This window comes from Podarcis cretensis (genome assembly GCF_951804945.1).
Source record: "Podarcis cretensis genome assembly, chromosome: 13".
Lineage (NCBI taxonomy): Eukaryota > Metazoa > Chordata > Lepidosauria > Squamata > Lacertidae > Podarcis > Podarcis cretensis.
The window spans coordinates 5,471,660-5,493,099 of NC_137182.1; the positions used below are offsets into that span (position 1 = coordinate 5,471,660).

General features: G+C 42.2%; 1 protein-coding gene across 1 annotated transcript in view; it reads left to right on the forward strand.

Annotated features, from left to right (window-relative positions):
• The window catches only part of GALNT1 (polypeptide N-acetylgalactosaminyltransferase 1), a 60,719-nt gene that overhangs the window by 16,103 nt on the left and 23,176 nt on the right, over positions 1–21,440 (forward strand). Inside the window, exons 2-3 of the mRNA XM_079949660.1 lie at positions 1,535–1,760; positions 8,010–8,184. Of these exons, the coding sequence (XP_079805786.1) occupies positions 1,622–1,760; positions 8,010–8,184 (314 nt within the window). The 5' untranslated portion in view covers positions 1,535–1,621. The remainder of the gene's footprint in view (positions 1–1,534; positions 1,761–8,009; positions 8,185–21,440) is intronic.

Consider the following 21,440-nt stretch of genomic DNA (forward strand, 5'->3'; position numbering starts at 1 on the left):
TGGAAATGGAAACTAATCTTCAATAAAGACTTTTGTACATAACGACAGCCTAGCGTTGGTCCTCTGTGAGCTGGGACCTAGAGGCAGCCCTGACAGTATCTTTTGTTGGTGACACAGGGTCACACAGCTACATTAAGGTAGTTGTCATCCTTGGAAAAGGTAACCAAGGAAGGGAGTTTGTGTCTCCCCCCACTTCTCTCTGGGTACGTGTCTAGGTGTCCTTGGATAAAGGAGGTTGGTGGAGTTGAGTTGCCTTTATGGAATTTGGTGATGTGATGGAGCAGAGTACTCTAGATTAAAATGAGTGGTTTTCTGTTTGGGGGTTTAAACCCAACTTTTCTTCCCTTGTAACCAGTTTGCCTTGTATGAAATGGGTGTTTTGTGATTTGCCATATGCACTGTAGTTGTCATTATGTAAACAGGCATAGCACCTGGCAGTTATTTTGTGACAGCGCCCACAACACATGCTGAAAATTCCAAAAGTGCCAAGAGTCCCAGAAAAGTTTCAGACCCTGTCTCTATATAATCTGGGATCTGACCTTAATCTTCCATACAGGCATTTCACCCAGCCTACATATGTCTAACACTTTGTTTTAAATGCTAACTGAACACCATATGATGGAACAACCTTACAAAATGCTTTAAATATGAAAACAGATACAGTGGTACCTCGGGTTACAGACGCTTCAGGTTACAGACTCCGCTAACCCAGAAATAGTACCTCGGGTTAAGAACTTTGCTTCAGGATGAGAACAGAAATCACGCAGCAGCAGCGCGGTGGCAGCAGGAGGCCCCATTAGCTAAAGTGGTGCTTCAGGTTAAGAACAGTTTCAGGTTAAGAACGGACCTCCAGAACGAATTAAGTTCTTAACCCGAGGTACCACTATATATTTTGTTAGTTCCAGGGGTTATTTGCTCAAGCACCAGTTCTCTGTTTGGTAGAGATCACTGCTTTCAGGATGGATTTGTGTGTATAGCTTGCACACAGGGTTGCTGGGTAAATTACTTAATTAGAATAGTTTGCTTGGAGAAGTAGTTTGCTTCAGAACATCTTTAATAGTTCTTCTGAGCTTCAGAAATTGATGGGGAAGTTAGGCCGTTCTCCCACGTTTTTGTAAGTGTGATGCAGAGAAGGCATTTTTAAACCATTTTCTTAGGTGTTGGGAAATGGAAGAGCTGGCTCATGCAGTAATGAAAACAATACTATTTGATGCCCATCTTGGAGTACATAAGATCAAGTATTTTTTCCCTACATTTTTATTTGGAACTATGATACTCTGGATAGTTTTAGGATAACGAGACACCAGATTTCAATTACAGCCTATTTTGCTTTGGGGAGGAGTTCTATTGAGAATGGAATTGTCATTTTTGGTAAGAACTGGCTCACTAGAGTGCCTATGCTTGAGGCACTTCACATTGCCTAAGCATCTATTTAATAATCATACTTGAGTGCATTAAACTTGTCTGTTATATTTTGAGAAGGATACTTTATTCCTCAGATCCTTTGTAACTCTGTTCTTTTTTTTCTCCATAGATGTGGAACATGATCTCTGAAATGGGATTAAAGCAGCGTCACTGACTTCAATATACACTTCATTTTTGTTTTTGACTTAAAAGTGCCATGAGAAAATTTGCGTATTGTAAGGTGGTCCTTGCCACCTCACTGGTTTGGGTCCTTCTGGATATGTTTTTGTTACTTTACTTCAGCGAATGCAACAAATGTGATGAGAAAAAAGAGAGAGGCCTACCGCCTGGAGATGGTAAGTATTAATAGTATTTAGTGACCAGAGATTAAGTTTTCAAATACCACATAAAATAAGTGAAGTAATGGCCAGTTTAAGACTACAACAGATAGGAGGAATGTGTGTTTGTTTTCTTCTCAAATTATCTGGACCAGAATTAGTGTGGTTCCCCCCGCCCACTGAACAGTAGACGTTTTATGTGGTATCAGGGACTGTTTGCATTTCTTTCATTTCAAAAGCATTTTAACATCTGGTTGAGAAACGCATGCACAAAATTTTCTTGGATACACTGAACTAACATTTGATTGCTGGCTCTCAAAAAACGATTTCTTCTGTGGAATAATAGTGGGAGGGAGAGGAGGGCAGAATAAGCTATGGTCCCATCCAGCCCTATAATTTTATGTAGGTGGTGCAGAACCTTGGGGCCTGTTCAACTCTACTTTGGCCCCATATGGCTCTTTCTTCCCCAGTAAACACCATCATCTCATTCTTTCCCCTATGGCACCACCGCCCTCCCACTCCATCTTCTGCCCTCCCTTGTGTTTCCTACATTTCATCTAAACTGCTTTGCTCTCTTCTAGACACTAAACTTCAGGTGTAAACCCTCACTTACTTACTGTAAAAAAGCAGCTTTCATGGTTAAGACACTGGCCCAGTTCACCAGTATGGTTACTGTCTGAACTAGACAAGTGTTGCAGACATTAATGAGATGACTGGAAATTAATAGGTTGGTAAGGAAAACCTGAAACATGACAAAGGTGTCACACAGCAGTGTCATTGCACAATGGCTTGATGCTAATTGAGATGACTGGAGATTAATAGCTTTGAGAGTAATCTGAACACAGAATCAGACCCTTCAGGCCAGTAGACAATTCCTTCTTAACGGGATGGGTTTTTGGAAGACGCCTGTGTGGGAATTTGTTTTAGGTCTGTAGATCAGTGCACGCTGATCAACGCAGCTGGAGTATCACCTTGTTGTGGTGAGTGGGCTTAACGTTCCTATGACCCTTGTGAGTGAAGCCTTCAGGAGTCTCTACTCCCAGCAGGGTCACCCAAGGTGGTAAGGTCAAAGGGGAGGAGCTAGACAAAGAATGATCCAAGAAGTCCTCAGTGGTAGAACAGGCAGATGATAACAAGAAGTATGTTACAACGGCTGTGAAGATACCGTATTTTTCGCCCTATAGGATGCACTTTTCCCCCTCCAAAAATGAAGGGGAAATCTGGGTGCGTCCTATGGGGCGAATGCAGGCTTTCGCTGAAGCTTGGAGAGCGAGAGGTGTCGGTGCGCACCTCTCTCGCTCTCCAGGCTTCAGGAAGACATCCGCAGTCTAGGCAGCCCTGCGGGAGTTCCCGCAGGGCTGTCTAGGCTGCGGATAGCAGCCTGCTTCCCGGAGCGTCGGGCGCCCTGAAAGCAGAGCGCCCGGCGCTTCGGGAACACCTCCGCATCCTAGGCAGCCCTGCGGAGTTCCCCGCAGGGCTCCCCACGCTGCGGATAGCAGCCTGCCGCCCGGCGCGCGAGGCACCCTGAAGCAGAGCACCCCGCGCGCCGGACAGACATCCGCAGCGTTGGGAGCCCTGCAGGTGTTCCCCGCAGGGCTCCCCACGCTGCGGATAGCAGCCTGCCGCCCGGCGCGCGAGTCACCCTGAAGCAGAGCGCCCCGCGCGCCGGACAAACATCCACAGCGTGGGGAGCCCTGCAGGAATTCCCCGCAGGTCTCCCCACGCTGCGGATAGCAGCCTGTGGCCCGGCGCGTGGGGCGCCCTGAAGCAGAGCGCCCCGCCCACCAGACAGACATCCGCAGCGTGGGGAGCCCTGCAGGAGTTCCCCACAGGGCTCCCCACGCTGCGGATAGCAGCCTGCCGCCCGGTGGGCGGGGTGCCCTGACGCAGAGCGCCCCTCGCACCGGGCAGACATCGGCCAGCCCCACAAGCTCGGGGGACAGCAGGGAGGCACAGCGCCACCATCCCGCTGTTCCACGACCTGGTTCGGTTTCCCCGACCTGCTTTTGGGGGGGAAATAAAGGGAAATTTTTTTCCCTCCCCCCCAAAAAAAAAACCTAGGTGCGTCCTATGGGACGGAGCGTCCTGTGGGACGAAAAATACGGTAGATGAAGGCTGCAGCAGATAAGAATCTACTGGTCATCATGATTCTCATGCCATCGGAATAGAGCCTTACTGCGAAGGCTGTGTGTTGGTCACCGTGCACTGATTTACAAACATAAAACAAACTCAGGTGCAGGCGTCTTCCAAAAACCCAACCCAACCCCCCAAAAGTCCCATTGTGATTGGCAAATGGTATCAGGGGCAGGACTGTGAAATCTGGAAGCTCCTAATCATGAACCAGCTCATGGGCGGTGGATACAGATTCAGTCGCTCTGACTCAAGTTGAGTAGCTCAGCAGCTGTATTCATGACTGAACAGTCCTATTTAGGATCCACTCTGTTCACCCGAAAAGGGGGAGGGACTAGAAAAGATGCCCTAAACATAGTCTGCCTCCCATTTTCCCCTGACTGGATTACCATGCCCAGTGGGGTCACCACCCAGCAGTCGTAAAAGACAATCGAAATTTGATCACGGAATATACGGACTTTGTTGGATAACAGATAATGAGTGTCTTGAATGCAGTACTGCCATCATATTGCCATCATTGCAAGAGATTTGCGACGTTTTAACATGGATAGTGCAGTGCTTCAAGAAACTTGAAGAGCAGGAGAGGGACAAGGAAGAAAAAGGAGGCTACATATTCTTTTGGAAAGGTCTACCTGAACAAAAACGTCAAATATATGGAATAGGCTTTGCTATCAAAAACAATCTTGTGAAGCTCTTGTCAGAAGCCCCTACGGGCAGTAATGAGCGACTTTCAACCCTTTGAATAAAACTTGCCAAAAACCATCAGGCTACTATTTTAAGCACGTATGCATCAACACTGGATGCCGATGAAGACATTAAAGAAAAAAATTATTCTCAGCTGGATACCATCCTATCAGAGATGCCTAAGGAGGATAAAATTATCCTGGGTGATTTTAATTCAAGAGTTGGGCGAGATTTCGATCTGTGGCCTGGGACTATTGGGAAAGCAGGAATTGGCAACAGTAACCAAAACAGAATTGTACTTTTACTTTTGACTATATGCGCTATATTGTTGTTTCGACAAAAAAATAAATTTAAAACATCATGGAGGCATCCTTGGTCTAACCACTGACACCTCTTTAGACTATGTAATTGTCTGAGCTGAAGATTGCTGTGATGTGTTCCTTAGCAGAGCTATGACGAGTGCTGACGACTGCTAGACAGATCACTGATTAATACGTTCCACAATGGCTAAGCCTCAACGCAGGCTTCAAGGAAGGAAACCAAGGTGCTAAATGAACACTCAAACCATTCAACATCTATTAAGTGGGATTGCTTCCAAACGACTCTTAAGGACCATCTGTTTTCAGAATTCCCTGATAACATTGAGGAACACTGAACCAAGCTAAAAACATCCATTATTGCAGCCTGTAAACAAACTATTGGATACCAAACTAAGAAACACCAAGACTGATTGGATGAGAATGATAGTGAGATTGAACACGTTATTGACAAGAAAAGGAAGCCCTTTCAGATCTGGCAAAGAGATAGAAACTGTGCCACTAAGAAAAAAACCTATGCCAACGCTAAGGCTGAGGTTCAAAGAAGAACCAGAGAACTAAAGAACACCTGGTGGATTTAAAAAAGCTAAAGAGAGCCAGCACTTAGCCGACACTCATGAATGCAGAGCTTCTTTAAAGCCACAAAGACCATCTAAGGGCCAATAAATCATGGCATGTGCCTCCTACACTCAACAGATGGTACCACACTTCTAAAAGATATAGAAGCTATCGCACTCCGCTGGAAAGAACATTACCAGCATCTCCTTAACTGCAACTTCCCAGTAGCTGCTGAGGTCCCCATACCAAATTCTGCAAAAACAAATTGGAGATGAGCTTGCAGTATCTCCAAATCTGGGAGAGATGTGCACAGCTATTAGCCAAATGAAAAACAACAAAACCAGCAGACCTGATGGGATACCTGCTGAAGTCTTCAAAGTGGGCAGAATTGAACTTGCACAACAACTTCACAGCTCATCAAAAAAATCTGGGAGAGAGAGGAGATCTCAGCAGACTATATGGATGCCAAAATTCTCAACCATTTAAAAAAGGGTGATAGAATGGATTGCGGAAACTATTAAGGCTGTGGCCAGCAAAATTCTTGTAAGTCTCTTAGCAAACTATATCTGAGGCTGCCCGTCCTGAATCCAAAAATGGTTTTTGACCTAGGGCACATGATTTTCATTGCTCGACAGCTTCAAGAAAAATGCAGAGAGCAAAACCAACCTCTGAATATGTTGTTTTTTGACCTGGCTAAGGCCATTGACGCTGTAAACCGTAATGCCCTGTAGACTGTCCTGAAAATTTGTGAACATTCTTCGGCTCCTCCATGATAATATAATGGCAACAATCGCAGATAACAGTGGCTCTCAAAGTGAACCATTCACAATGGGATCAGGTGTTAAACAGGGTTGTGTTATCGCCCCAAAGCTATTCATTATTTTCATTGCTATGATCCTACACTTTGTCGAAGGGGAAACTCCCCACCGGAGTAGAAATCATATATTGAACAGATGGAAAGCTCTTTAATCTGAGTAGGCTGAAAACAAAGAGTAAGGTTACTGTAACTTCCGTCATACAGTCGTACCTTGGTTTTTGAACAGCTTAGTTCTTGAATGTTTTGGCTCCTGAACACCGCCAACCCGGAAGTGACTGTTTCAGTTTGCGAGCTATTTTTGGAAGCCGAACTCTGACGGGGCTTCCGCAGCTTCCTGAGCTTCCTGCAGCCAATCAGAAGCTGTGCTTTGGTTTCCATGCTTTGGTTCGACTTGCAAGGTACGACTGTACAACTTCAGTATGCTGATGACAATGTAGTGCGTGCACACTCAGAGGATGACCTCCAAACTATCCTAAATATCTTCGCAGAAGCTTACGAAAAGCTTGGCCTATTGTTCAGCATCCCAAAAACCAAAGTGCTGCACCAACAAACACAAAACAACCCCTCTGCAGTGCAACAAATCCAACTCAGTCGTGCAGTGTTGGAAAGTGTGGATCACTTCTCTTACCTGGACAGTTATTATGCTGAAATCCAGCATCACTGTGAGTGCAGCTTTCTCCTGACTGAAGTGCAGACGGGGACATTCGAAGGGAAACCAATATGCTTGTTTACAAAGCTACTCTACTACCAACCTTACTGTATGCTTGAGAAATATGGACCACTTATAAATGCCATCTCCAACTGCTTGAATGATTCCATCAAAGGTGTCTCTGAAAATTTTTACATATCACTTGGGAAAGCAGGTGAACAAATGCCAGTGTACCAGAAGAAGCAAAGATCACCAGTGTCAAAGCAATGATTCTTCAACATCAACTTCTTTGGACTGGTCATGTTTGGATGCCTGATTATTGTTTTCCAAAGCAACTATTTTATTCTGAACTTAAAAATGGAAAGCATAATGCTCGTGGTCAACAAAAGGGGTTTAAAGACTCTCTCAAGGCAAATCTAAAAGAAATGTAGTATAAACACTGACAGTTGGGAAACACAGGCCTGCAAGCGCTTGATGGAGAACAGCCTTTACCAAAGGTGTTGTAGACTTTGAAGACGCTCGAACTCAGGACGAAAGGGAGAAATGTGTTATTAGGAAGGCACATTTGCCAAATGCTCACCATGATCAACTCCCGCCTGGAAACCTATATCCCCACTGTGGAAGGACGTGTGGATCCAGAGTTGGCCTCCACAGTCACCTACGGACACACATCGTTAAAAGCGTTTTCATGGAAGACAATCTTACTTGGCTACGAGTGATTGCCAAAGAAGAAGAGCTTCTTAACATTTATATATTGGCAGGCAAACTACTTGTGTATCTATTATGTTTCCATTTTGTTAATTTGCTTTGGCTCATCTTTTCATCTTCTCCAGTCATATACGTGTCATAATCAGTATGTTATTTTACAACAATTGTTACAGAATAGCCTGTATGCAAAATCAGAGTGAGTTATATAAGCCTGCTCTAGAGAATTGATGTTTTTATTTTCTATCTCATACAATTTTAAACCCTATTTTCTATTCTCTTCTAAAATGTCTTTCCATTTAGTGGATTTTTTTTAATGGGGTTACTGTAACGGGGGTTATACCAGTGTACATACAGATGTTAAGTTCCTTTTAAATTCTTTTTTTAATACAAACATATTTTTTTAGTTCCAGAACTTGTACAAAAACCTCATGAAGGCCCTGGAGAAATGGGGAAACCTGTTGTCATTCCTAAAGAGGACCAAGAAAAAATGAAGGAAATGTTTAAAATAAACCAGTTTAATTTAATGGCAAGTGAAAGGATTGCACTCAATAGATCTTTACCTGATGTCAGATTGGAAGGGTAAGTGCATTTACAGTGCTGTAAAGGTATATTTAGTTTAAAACGGACTCTTTGAATTATCTTATATAATCATTAGTGTTGGAAAGAGCAGCATTGAAAAAGAGTCTCGGAATTTATTTATATATTGCACTTTCTGTATTCTTCAGTGTGAATGACAGTTTAGCACCAAATCAGTATATGAAGTATTTTAACACTGGAGTATTTTCCAAATATGAAATTTTTGAGGGAAAATAAACTTTTCCTTCTCTCAGTCAGTCAGGAGGAGGACTAGAAGAATTTAGATTAGCTTTCCACAAACCTGACTTGTTTTTGCAGGCAGACCAGAGATCGTGTTTGAAAACAAATAGATTAGTTTCTAAAAAGTTAGATTAAAGTTTATGAAGCTGGTTTGTGAAGCTGATTAGAGTTTGAGGTTTAAACTATCTCAGATTTGCATGTAACAACATAGTATGTTTTTTGGTAAGTGAAACTAAACTTCACACTAGTCATAGTCCTGGATATGTGAATGGAATAGGAGAAAGAGAAGAGCCTGAATTGTACTTTGTACCTTCCTGCTTATGCCACTAGAGCATGGTTTAATAATAATAACAGCAACAATACCCCCAACCACTGTGGGTAACTTCTAGCACATATAAAAACATAATAAAACATCAAATGTTAATAAATTCCTGATACAGGGCTGCCTTCAGATATCTTCTAAAAGATGTGTAATTCTTTATCTCATTGACATCTGATGGGAGCACGTTCCACAGGTAGGGCACAACTGCCGAGAAGGCCCTCTGTCTGGTTCCCTGTAAATTCTCGCATTGAGGGAACCACCAGAATACCCTAAAGGCTGTACCTAAGTATCTGGGCCAAAGCCATTTAGGGCTTTAAAGGTAAGCACCAACACTTTGAATAGTGCGCGAAAACATACTGGGAGCCAGTATGGATCTTTTATGACTGGCGTTACATGGTCCCATCAGCCACTCCCAGTCACCTGTCTGGCAGCAGCATTCTGGATTAGTTGTAGTTTCTGAGTCAACTTTAAAGGTAGAGCACATTACATTAGTCCAAGTGGGAGATAACTAGAGCATATACCACTCTGGCAAGACAGGGCGCAGGCAGATAGGGTCTCAGCCAACAAACCAGAAGGAGCTGGTGGATAGCTGTCCTGGACAAAGAATTAACCTGCGTCTGCATGGACAACTGTGAGTCCAAGATGACCCCAAGGCTACGTACCTGGTCCTTTAGGGGCACAGTTACCCCATTCAGGACCAGGGGGTCCCCTACACCTGCCCGCTCCCTGTCCCTCAGAAACAGTACTTCTGTCTTGTCGAGATGCAGCCTCAATACATTGACTGCCACCCATCCTACAACTACCTCCAGACACTCACACAGGATGTTCACTGGTTCCAATTTATATGAGAGGTAGAGCTGGGTATCATTCACATACTGGTGAACACCCAGCCCAAATCCCCTGATGATCTCTCCCAGTAGTTTCATACAGATGTTGAAAAGCATGGGGAGGTGAGTGCCCAAGGGTCCGAACACTCATCTCTCAACACCACTTTCTGGATATGCCCAGAAGGAGCAGTACCACTGCATAACAGTGCTCCTAATTCCCAGCCCCCCTATATGGTCCAGAAGGATACCATGGAGACTATTGCACATTGACATGGCATTGCACAGCAGCAGCTTAAGGTCATGGGGGTCACCCTTGTTGACACCTGTATCCTTCTGGTCAGGACCAGACCCAGAGGCAGGGATGGTCTTCAAACAACGATTAAACCTGCCGCCCTGGTAGTTACATGGTCTGGTCCTAGTGTAACTCCTCCTACCTGTGATCACTGAGATCGGGTGTCTGAATGCATTCCCTCTCGTAGAACCTGCCCCAGCCATTCTGTTGACTGGGGGCCCACTCCAGGGCAGCCCGGTCCTTTCCCCCTTAAAACAAAATAACGTATATACCTAACTAATGTAAAAAGGTAAACTGAAAAAACAATTAACAGTTAAAACAGTTAATTCCCAGGTTAGAACACTTTAAAACAACCCCCCACAAGTTGAAACTCTGTCCCCATTAAACAGAAAGTTTCCCACAGGGGCTGGCATAATTTAAAGTTATGATTCTTCTCTACATATATACACATTTTCTTTTTTTTTTTAAAATAATTTTTATTAACTGGCCAATCACATCAAATTAAATCACATCATATAAATTCCGAATTACAAAGCCAAATTTTTAAATTTTGTTGGGGGAACCCATACTTCAAGATCCAAAGGGGAATTCAGATCATCTTCTTATTACTGCGTTAATGTCCAAATCAGTCCCAATCAGTCCAAACAAAGTTCATAATTCTATCCAGTCTTATCTTGGTGTTGCCACATCATATCTTGTTCGTATAATTTCTCTTTTTCCTTTACGATCTCTTCTGTTAGTCCCCTTAAGCCGATAGCAAGTGTAATAATCCTGTGTGGATTTCCCGTTCCTCCACTAAGTCCAGATGGTTTCCATATATCTCCTTCGTAGATAACATCACTTTATCCATCGTAAATTTTGGCATTTGTCGCTCTTAAGTCCCACCGAGGAGTTGATTCACGATATGTAAACAACTCTATTTCTCTCTTTCTCCTCCCAGACCCAAGAGCTCCCACAATGCCTCACAAAATGGCGAACGGCATTTTTTCCTGACTGCGTCACTCCAAAACTCTTAGCTTTCCAGCTTCATCTTGAAACATTGCTTTGGATCGAAAGTTTATCTCCACACAGCCTTAAATCCACAGCTTAAGTCCTTAATTTCTGACTCATTAGGGGAGGGGGATTCTTGTTAAATCACATAAAAAGGTAGAGGCAGGTTTTTTCCCCCCTCCCCCCTCAGTCATTACCGTATTTTGACGTTCTTCTCGTATTTTATTGTTGTCTTGTTATCAGAGATCTCTTCTGTCAGCAGTATTTACTCCCCTTTTTCCTTGATGTATGTGCAATTAATCATGTCCAAATTATTTCTTTTAAAGATCATTGCAATCAGCGGCGCGAATCGGGGACGGCGTCGAGGAGTGCCGAAAATCCCACGGGAGGGCTTTGTGCCTAGTGCCCCCACCCCCACAAATTCGGGGGTGGTATAGGGCACAGCAGGCAAGGGCCGTCCCCCCCATAATCCTGGGGGGGGGGTTAAGGAGGCTAATTACCCCCATCATAGCCTCCAAATTACCTCGTGTGGGTCGGAGAGATGTTATTGTCAGCCATCTTCCGATGCGCCACCTAGTGGCCCCCTACATATATACACATTTTCAAGACAAATCTCTCTCCTTTCTCTAGAATATATGTATCTCCTTTGTCTAAAATAATAGAAATTCATCTGCTTACTCTGACATCTGAAATCAAGAGCTGACATCCTAAAATTAACCATTATTTTCAGTGTCATACTAATTTCTTACTATATAGGAATCATGAGTTACTGAAAGCTAACCACAAGCATGCTAGCATACCACTTAAGTTCAAATATTCATTTCCTCTATCTCCAGGTGCTATTCAGATAATGCTTTCTAATTTTCCTGCAGAATTGAGACTTACTCACTTCTTGATTTAAATCTTATTTAGTGGAATAAGGTTCCAGTAACTTACATTTTAAAAAATCTTACCCATAAGCATGTCCTATAGCTCTTCCTGTATTGAAGAATCATAGGTGGAAGGAACTACAGATGATCAAATGGTAATTTTTGTTTCTGTTTCTCATTTCCCAAAACTTCAGTTTATTTCTATATCAGTTTGCAAACTTTTTACAAACATTTCTATTGAAAACCTGTACACCTTTTTGTGTGCATTTCCCCCAATATACATTTTTGCAAGCAGTTTTCACTAATGCAATTTTATACATTGTTTTCCCTAATCTCTGTATTTTTGTGCATTTTCCTCTGTGTTTTTTGTACACATTTTTACATTACATTTTTTGCATTGCAAAATTGAAAAGTACAGATTCCAAAGTATGTTTCATTTTGCGGATTGTTTTGATAAGTGCAAATTTGGTTGGTTTGCATTAAAATGCGAACTGAATGAATTTCCACATCAACTCTATTGTGTGGCACAGCCCAACCCTGTTGGAAGCTTCTATGAACTTTTATGCCAAGAGTGTTTTAACTAGATGTATCGTGAAATTAGGTGGAGTCAAGCCTGAGCAGAATCCCAGATTGTTTTGCTTATAATTCTAGAAGTCTAGAAAAGTATCTTGTGATGTGTTCCTGCCTTGCCCATGAATGTTGCAAGTACCACAGTTTGTGTCTGAAGGACTATTTGTAGTAGGAAAGACAACTCACATGTGCTGAGACTTCATCAGTTGTGTCTACTCATGGAGAGAGCTATATTGATAGCCTATGAATTATTGGTCCTGCTGCTAGTTAATGTGTGGTATTGAATCACACCTCCACGATCTCTGCCATGCTGGTGATACAACAAATATTTTCAGCTATTTAGCCATGCAGGTTAATAATGGCTAAACAAAAACTGTTTTCCTACATAAATACAATTTATAAAATATGTGTATTTGTGACTTCATCATCTCTGGAGGGAATGATCTTGATCTGTTGCCAGAGTCAGTGTGCCTCAGCAATACCCTGCAACCAGGGAAGAGGCGAGAACAAGCAGGAACTGTCCAGCCCTCCCTGCTCATTAGAACAGATGGTACACAGTCCTTGCTTGCTTTTTCAGGAATCCAACACATGGAACTTGCTTACATATGCTGAGTGTAATTGATGATGGAAAATTTTAGACCTTAGAAACTAGACGAGTAGAATTACTTGCTGTTAGCTTAATAGCAGCATATGCATATTTTATAGTAACTTGAAAATTGCAATCAAGTACATGGGTTCCCAAATTGTGGTCCTTGGACCACCTGTGGTCCACAAACTGCATTTGGCGTTTTTGAAATATCATGCAGGATATATAGCACAGCATACTACAATTGCTGCAGCAGGCAGAGAAATAATAAAGTGGTCTGCTAAGTCCATGAACAATTTTTAAATCTGTGGGGGAAAGTTTGGGAACCACTGATCTAGAACTCCACAAATAATAATTATGCACTTGCCAAAGCTCTAGTCATAATAAATCTTATATTAAAAACTTTGATACTGCATGAGAGTTAATGTTAGTGAAATGATATCTAGTGTGTGTTTTCCTGAGTTTGTTTTAGTAGTAGCAGAGAACATATACGTTGCGTATTCAGAAGAGTTCTAGATCTTTAATTATTTTCCGCAATAGCTGTAGTACCTCAACCTTTTGTTTCAGTAAATAAGTTTTCAAGGTTTTGTTTTTAGGTACCAATTTCTCATTAGTTTCATAGCTAAATTATTTTTATACTTTCCATGATGCTTTTAACAAAAAAGTAAGGGATTATATCCAGTGCTGTCCCAGTGGGTTGTGTTGATGCAATGTGACTTTGGGGGCACAGAGAAGGAGAGGAAATCAAAATTTGTTCCAGAGCACCCTCCAATCCTGAAACTGATTCTGAGGGTGTTTGGGAAGCTTGAGAGGAAGAGAAAGTTCCACTTGGCACATGGAAGTCCCTTGTGTTAGCAGAGCTGCAGTGTTGGATACAATGCAAGGTAATCACTTCAGCTTAGTCCTCAAGAACATGGAGTTCCTCTGTTTTCTGTATTGTGGAAAACAAAACAGTTGTATAAAAGTGATGTCTCTGCAAGTTGTTTGCGGGGGGGGGGGGGACCCTGTAGTAAAGCTGTAGCATCATCATCCTTTCAGGAAAAAGACAAGCAAAGCATTTTTAATATCTACTAAACAATAAGCAGTAGAAAAAGAAAAGGAAGACAGTGGTAGACCATATAGCTAATTTGTAGTGATCTACCTTTGCAAGATGCCAAAAGCTATGTGGTTGGGCATTACCTTGTACCTCATTCCTAGGTATAATCAATAAATCCAGTCTTCAGCTGTTTGCAGTGGGAGTTTCTTTATCACGCTGTAAGATCATATCAGATTGAATGGAGATTTTACTGCCTGGATTGAGCTAATATATGCTGACCCAAATGCTTTCATCTTCATGAATGGAACAAGCTTTGACCCATTCCAAATGAATACAGGAACCCAATAAGGATGCACTTTGTCATGATTAGTTTTTGCATTGTCTGTAGACTCATTAGCGGAAGCTTTTAGACTGGATAGAACAATTAAGAGAGTAACAATAGGGAGAGAAGAATTCAGCATTAATTTTATTCAAATAATGTAGCAGTGATTGATTGTAAGAGATCCAGAAAAAATCATTTGAGAATGTACTTATGTTAATTAATGAATTTAGCATGGCATATGGATATAAGACTAATTAAAAAAAAACTGAACATTGAATTAGTGAGGGCTTGAATATGAATAAACAGGTTAGAATGAATGAATGAATGAATGAGTTTATTACGGTCATAGACCAGAGAGACATGGAACAACAATAGTTTACAAAGGGAGCAATGGTGTCAATCTAAAAAAAAAAAAAAAAAAAAAAAAAATTGTAAAATTATACATAAAAAGCAACACACATGCACACACACACACACACACACACACATATACACATTTATGCACTGCAATATATGTATAGGCTTAAAAGATAAGGGGGCTTATCCAGGGGTCAAGTCTTTTACTTTTTTACAGCTAATGCCCTCCGCTTGATCGCAGCCGCAGAAAATTTGGCCACTTTCAGTGTTACTTCTGGGTTTTTATCTCCTAGTAGGATTTTCAGCCGCTGAAGTTCAGATCGACCTGGAAATTTCTGAACGATGGGGGAGATAAACAGTGACCTAATATCCCCGTAAAGGTCGCAGTGTAGCAACACATGTGAAGCCGTTTCCACCTCTTTCAGACCACATGGGCAAACTCGTTCAGCATAGGGTTTGCCCTCGTATCTGCCCTTTAGTAAGGCAGATGGCAGTACATCAAATCTGGTAAGGGTAAACGCCCGCCTGTATTTTGCGATTTGTAGATCCAGCAAATATGGTGTTAGATTAAACCCTTTTCCATAATCTTGGATAGCTGGATATTTATCTATCTTGCTCATATGATCCTGAAGCTCTGCATCTCCTATTCGCTGGCTCACCATCCTTTTAGCCTTTTCAAAACCTGAGGCTATAAGTTCTTGTGAGGAAAGCCCCAGGCCCTTCAATTTTTCATAAAGCGACACTCTCCATTTAGACTGAAACGGGTCTAATAGAGTCAATGGAGCCACTCCCACTGGAAAAAATATAAGTTTTAGCCAGAGGTGAATCTTCAAGATCCATATCCTGGCATTAATAGAGAGTTGACCTACCTCCAGCCTAATGGCTGCGTTGGAAACGCAGGTAGGTAACCCTAGTAGGGAGCGGTAAAATTTAGTTTGTACAGATTCCAGGGACTTAAGTTTTTGACAATTAAATATCTGGGTGCCATACATCAGTTGTGGAAGTATTTTTGCGACAAAGACCTGGGAGGCAGCAGGAACATATTGACCTCCTTTTCTGTAGAAGAATCTTATGATAGCTCTAGAAGATCTTTGCGCATTTACAATGGAATTCTTAATCTGATGGCACCAAGATCCCTTCTCATCAAAGATTATTCCAAGGTATCTAAAAGATGTTACTTGCTCAATAGGTTGGTTATTAATTTTCCATTTATGTCGGAGTTAACAGGTTAGAATAGCATATCTGGGAATATATTAAAAATGCAAAATTTAGGAGATGTAGTAAGTATGCTTGCCCTTTCCAGCCGCAGCAGTGTTGGGGGCCATTGCCACCCTCCCAACACAATCCAATGACAGGGTGCCTTTTGGCAGCAGCTGCTGGCCTTTGGAGGCTTGCAGCCTACCTTGACAGTCTTGGCTGTGGATACAAGGCTGCCCGCAAATTGGCCTATTGCAGGCAGGCTAGGGGGCTGTCCGAGACCAAGGGACAGACCCAGCTGAGCCTGCAGGCTTTGCTTGGATCTGTTCCTGGGGTATATAAGAAGGGTTGCCCCTGCCCCTTGTCCACTTGCTGCCAGATCTCCCACCCCTCCTCTCCTTGTATTCTGCTCTGTGCTTGACCTTGTTATGGACATCATTGGTCATTGTATTTGAGGCCGGGCAGGAATTTCCCATGCAGCAAATTGGCTCTATCCTTGTGGTTTTGCCTCCCTCATAGCAATCTTTACAACTTTGGCGGTTTAGACATTGGGTAAGTCTTGGTCAGAGGGGGGGTTGTAGCCTTTGCATGCCCCTCTGAAGGAAAGGGATATCCTGTTAAAGGAAGCTGGGTGGAGCTGCTTTGGTCCAGATTACCAGGTGGGGGCTAGTGCCGTAGCACTCCAATCCCGTGGGGGGGGGGCGGCATTCCTATTTGATGTAAGTCATAGGCCCTGCCCCGCTTCTGGATTGCTTTACTTCTTGGGCGTGCAAAGTATATTCATCACAGATTAGTGGCGGAGGGAGGTAAGAAAGAAATAGTCCATTGGACCCAAATGGAAATTTCATGGATGGGCAAAATAGAGGCTATTAAAATGTTGGTGCTTCCAGAGATGCTTTCTTTTAAATCTTCCATTAGGAATAAATTATAAAATAATTACTAGCTGGCAGTATTATGTTTGGGTTAAGAAAAAGCTCAAAAGTTGTTGCAAAAAATGATCAAATTTTAAGAATGGTAGACTAGCCTTCCCTTCTTTAAGTAAATAATATGATGCAGTTGTGCTTACACATTTACCGCAGTGGGGACACCCAGACAGATCTATCATATTAGAACAATTCATTGTTTCAGCAGAATTTTTAAAAATGACTGACACTACACAAAATTTGATAAGGGTATTAAATTAAATCCATGTACCAAATCTTTATGAGATCTTTGAAGTATATATAAACATAAATCAAGTCCAGAACTATCACCTCACAGAACTTTAACATAATGAAGAAATATAGGAAGAGGTTTTTTTTGGGGGGGTATAATATTAATTTATGAAAGATTCATGGACATTTTGATCATAGTTATTTAAAGAGGGTACTGTTAAAACTTGCAATCAGATTGTTAATGATATACAACAAAATTATCCTCTCTTTTATCAATACTTGCAGTTTAGAAATATAGCCAATATCTTATTGGTAAGACATGGGCAGTTTAGAGAAAGGATAGAATTTGTAAATTTGATGAGAGGAAACTCATAAAATTTACTAAGCAAATTATACAAAATCATTAAGATTATTTATATAACACTTAATACAGGCAATCCCCAATTTGCCTGGGTGTTGCGTTCCTGGCACTTCCCGTGCATCAGGAGAGCACGCATAAGCCCACTTTGTTCTGTCCTTTTCTGTGTCCAAAATGACCTATGTGTTGGCTGTCGCGTTTTAATTGAACACACACTAAATGGTCTCTACCTGTACTTCTCAAAGTAAATGGTAGGGAGACATGGGACATGAGATGTTACTGAGTCAGTGGAGTTGGATTTGGCAAAATGTCCCTTATACAATCAGCTCAAGATCTAAAGCAAGTTTTTATACATTCGTCTTTTGTTTATTTAATACCATTATGACTGAGTCATATCTATGATACAAGTAATTTATATTGGAGATGTAAGGCAGCTGATGCTGGAATGTTAAGTACTGTATTTTTCTGTGTATAAGATGCTCCCATGTATAAGAAGACCCCTATTTTTAAAAAAACTCAAAATTAAGGAATTAAGTTGTTTAGCTTTTTTGGGGGGTGGGGGAGGTCACTTCCGCCAATCGCTCACTCACTTGCCCGCCACTGCTGATCGCTTGCCACAGCCACTGCCGATCGCACATCTCGCCACAGCTGCCAGTTGTCTGCCCGCTCATTGCCACCAACAGCCCACCCACCCACTTGCTGCAGCCGCCAATTGCCTGCCCACCTTGCCACAGCCGCCAGTCACCTGCCCAATTACCACAGCCACAGCTAATCGCCAGCAGGTCTTGTTGCAGCCACTAATCACCCGCCCAGTTGCTGCTGCAATTAATCACACATCCCCCCTCTGCATTCACTACCCGTGTATAAGACGACACCCAATTTTTGCCTATTTTTAAAGCAAAAAGCATCGTCTTATACACGGACAAATATGGTGTATTTTGGACTTGCCCTAAGATTGTGAAATCTTCGGCTGGCATAGTAAAAGTTATTGAAGTGATAATGGTGTCTGCCAACAGATCCTTTAATTATTTGGACTAACAAAGCATCATTTATTATTGGAAGTAGGGAATTCAAAGTTTATTGACAGCTGCTAGACTGATCATCTGTTGTATTTGGGAAAAAGTGAGCACTGGAGGAAAAAGTATGGGATATTGTGAATACGGTTAAATTGATAAATATTGGAAGAGTCAAAGAAGGAAGACAATCAGATCTCTTTGTGGAAAAATTGAATGTATTTATTGGTTAGTAGTATAATAAGGTACAAGACTAAAAATTGTATATCCATGATGGTGTATTTTTATGTATATTCTATTTTTATCTTTCCTTTTACACTATGTGTGTGATATTCTTGGTGTATCTTTGAAGTAAAGGGTACAGCAAGAAAGGTAAGATTTATTTTTAAAAACTTGTATTTCCCCCCCTACCTTCATGGATTACTGTGGCATTGCTACCCTTGCCCAGGTACAGCTGTAGCTAGCAAACTAGCCAAAGTTGGAAATATGTCACTAATACTACTTGGGGAATCAGTGACAATATTGAATCAAGTACAGTGGTACCTCGGGTTAAGAACTTAATTTGTTCTGGAGGTCTGTTCTTAACCTGAAGGAACTTTAACAGTAAGGAACTTTAGCTAATGGGACCTCCTGCTGCCACTGCACGATTTCTGTTCTCATCCTGAAGCAAAGTTCTTAACCCAAGGTAATATTTCTGGGTTAGCGGAGTCTATAACCTGAAGCGTATTTAACCTGAAGTGTATGTAACCCGGGGTACCACTGTACCCATGTTATGTACATGTTCCTTCAAGGAGATTGCGACACTTTCCAAAACTGGCTGTCTACCCAATTCTTACACCCCAAATTTCTCACCCACAGCAACACCATCCTGTCATGATTCAGCCTCAGTTTCTCACAGAAATCTGCCCAAGGGACTTCATACCATTTGTAGACCAGGCAGAAGCCAATTTGCACATTTCTATGCTTCAGTTTCAGCTGCTTTCCCCATTTTGTGTGTGATATAAAGCAATTCAAGGCTTCATCTCTTTGCCTTGCCCTCTGCTTCTGGGGCTTTTACAAAGCTGACTGCAGCCCTAGTTGCGTGCCTAGGAACCAAGAGGCTCCATGCATATTCATAGTTGGGCATTTTCCTGGTTAGAGCTCCAGTGAAGGGCAAGGGAATCTAGGAAACTGCTTTCAATTGTCTAGTCTGCCATGGTTTCCTCATCAAGTAAAAAAATTCACTGCTTCATGTTTTGACTACTACACAGTTTTAAAAGAATCAGCTTTCTACTGCAGTGGAGAATGAGAATATATTTAATACTCAGACAGACTGGCTCAACTGCCAGAAGAAAGATTGGAAGAATGGACTCCACCAAGAGGTTTTCAGGGTGATCATGAACAGATGGGGTGCTTGAGTAAACAACCAGATTTTAAGAAGCAGAAATGCCTGATGCTTTATTGGTTCTGTGGTCAAAAGGGCTGCTTGTTTTCTTTCCCCTGGTTTTTCCAAGTGTCCTTCTTAAGGTGAGAACACTGGGGATGGAGGTGATTCTGTTGGCTTCACGATAGCCACAGAGACCATGGTGTTCAGATCTTGCAGAGCTGGAAAGAGGTTTGCTCCTCTGCAGTGATACAGATATGTTGGCCTTACTTTGTGCATCCACAAGTAAGGTTCTCCAACACTGGCACAAATGTCAACCAGTTATTCCCTCCTTTGCTTCTATCATAGATGGCTTTTATCTAGGGTGTCTTAGATCAAGGGCTCTGACCCAAGTCTTAAAAGGCATGTCAAACATCTTTATAAGCAGCACTCATGGCAGTTGCTCAACATTCCATATATGCTTGGCTCAAAAAAATTGGCAACCCCTATTGTAGGAGGGCAGGCAGACCACCCTTGAGTTCAGTTCCAGTGAGTACAAGGTTCATAGCCAGAGTAGATCAAGGTTTCCATAAGAAACCCCTCTGTTCAGCCTTCTGACACCTCACTTTATTCCCTGATTGGCTGTTTGCCCCTGCTTTAGTAATTGTCCTTTGTGTCCAGGGCTTTTTTCAGCTGGAACATTACCATAACTTAGCTCTGGCATCTCTCCAGTGGGTGCCGTTGCCATTATAAGAGAACAAGGGATGTTATGGTGACTTCCATCACCTCTTTTTCTAGAAAAATGGCACTGTTTTGTGCCTCATGTTGCTGGAGGATACTGAAGTAAAAGCCTTGACTCTGAGAGTGTTTTTTCTACATAGGTCACAAAGTCTTTTATTCTGTCTTTTAAAGTATTTTTATATTGTTTGGCTGTTACATATTTTGTGTTATGAATTGCAGGAGTTTATTTGATGTAAACTTATGTGAGTAATAGGAACCAATTAGAAAGGCAGGATAAATGCTGCCTGGTCTATAAACACAAACAGTAAGGAACTTCATGGTAAGTTCAACTTTTCCGATTCCAGTATTGCTGGATCAGATGCATACAAAGCACTGTGAATGGAATTTTGTCAGCCTAATTTAACAGCTGGGGCTGTCAAATAAGTGGCAGTCAATGAAATGAACTATTCCAGGAGGCAACCCTCCACTCCCTTTTCTCACAAATCGTGGCAAGCAAGGTATTTCTGAGCCCAATTCTAGTGCTGGTTTTCATCTTTTATAAACTCTAATTGTTTGGGTCTTTATTATCTCAGAATAACTGCTCCCTCTGACCTGTTGCCCCCAAAGATGGGGACAGGCTGCTTGCCAGTGTAACCAGTGAAACATGCCTCTTGTCTTCTTGACACTTGCCTGTCCTGGTTCATAATAGTGAGCAAGACAGGGCTGGACAATGGGATGTGTGTGTGTGGGGGGAGTGAATTCCTCCCTCTATAAGAGAGTCTTCCCAGAACCCCTTAAAGAGACGGTTATTAAAACGCTTCTTTTAAAAAGCCATTTATGGACCTGGCCACTATAGCCAGTTATCACCCAGTCTCAAATCTTCCATTCCTGGGCAAGGTGATTGAGCGAGTGGTTGTGGAATAATTCCAAGCATGTCTGGAGGATGAAGACCATTTGGACCCCACCCTGGGACTGAAATTGCCCTGGTCACACTGGTCGATGATCTCTTGCAGGCCAGGGACAGAGGTGAAAACTTTCCTGGTTCTGTTGGATCTCTCAGCGGC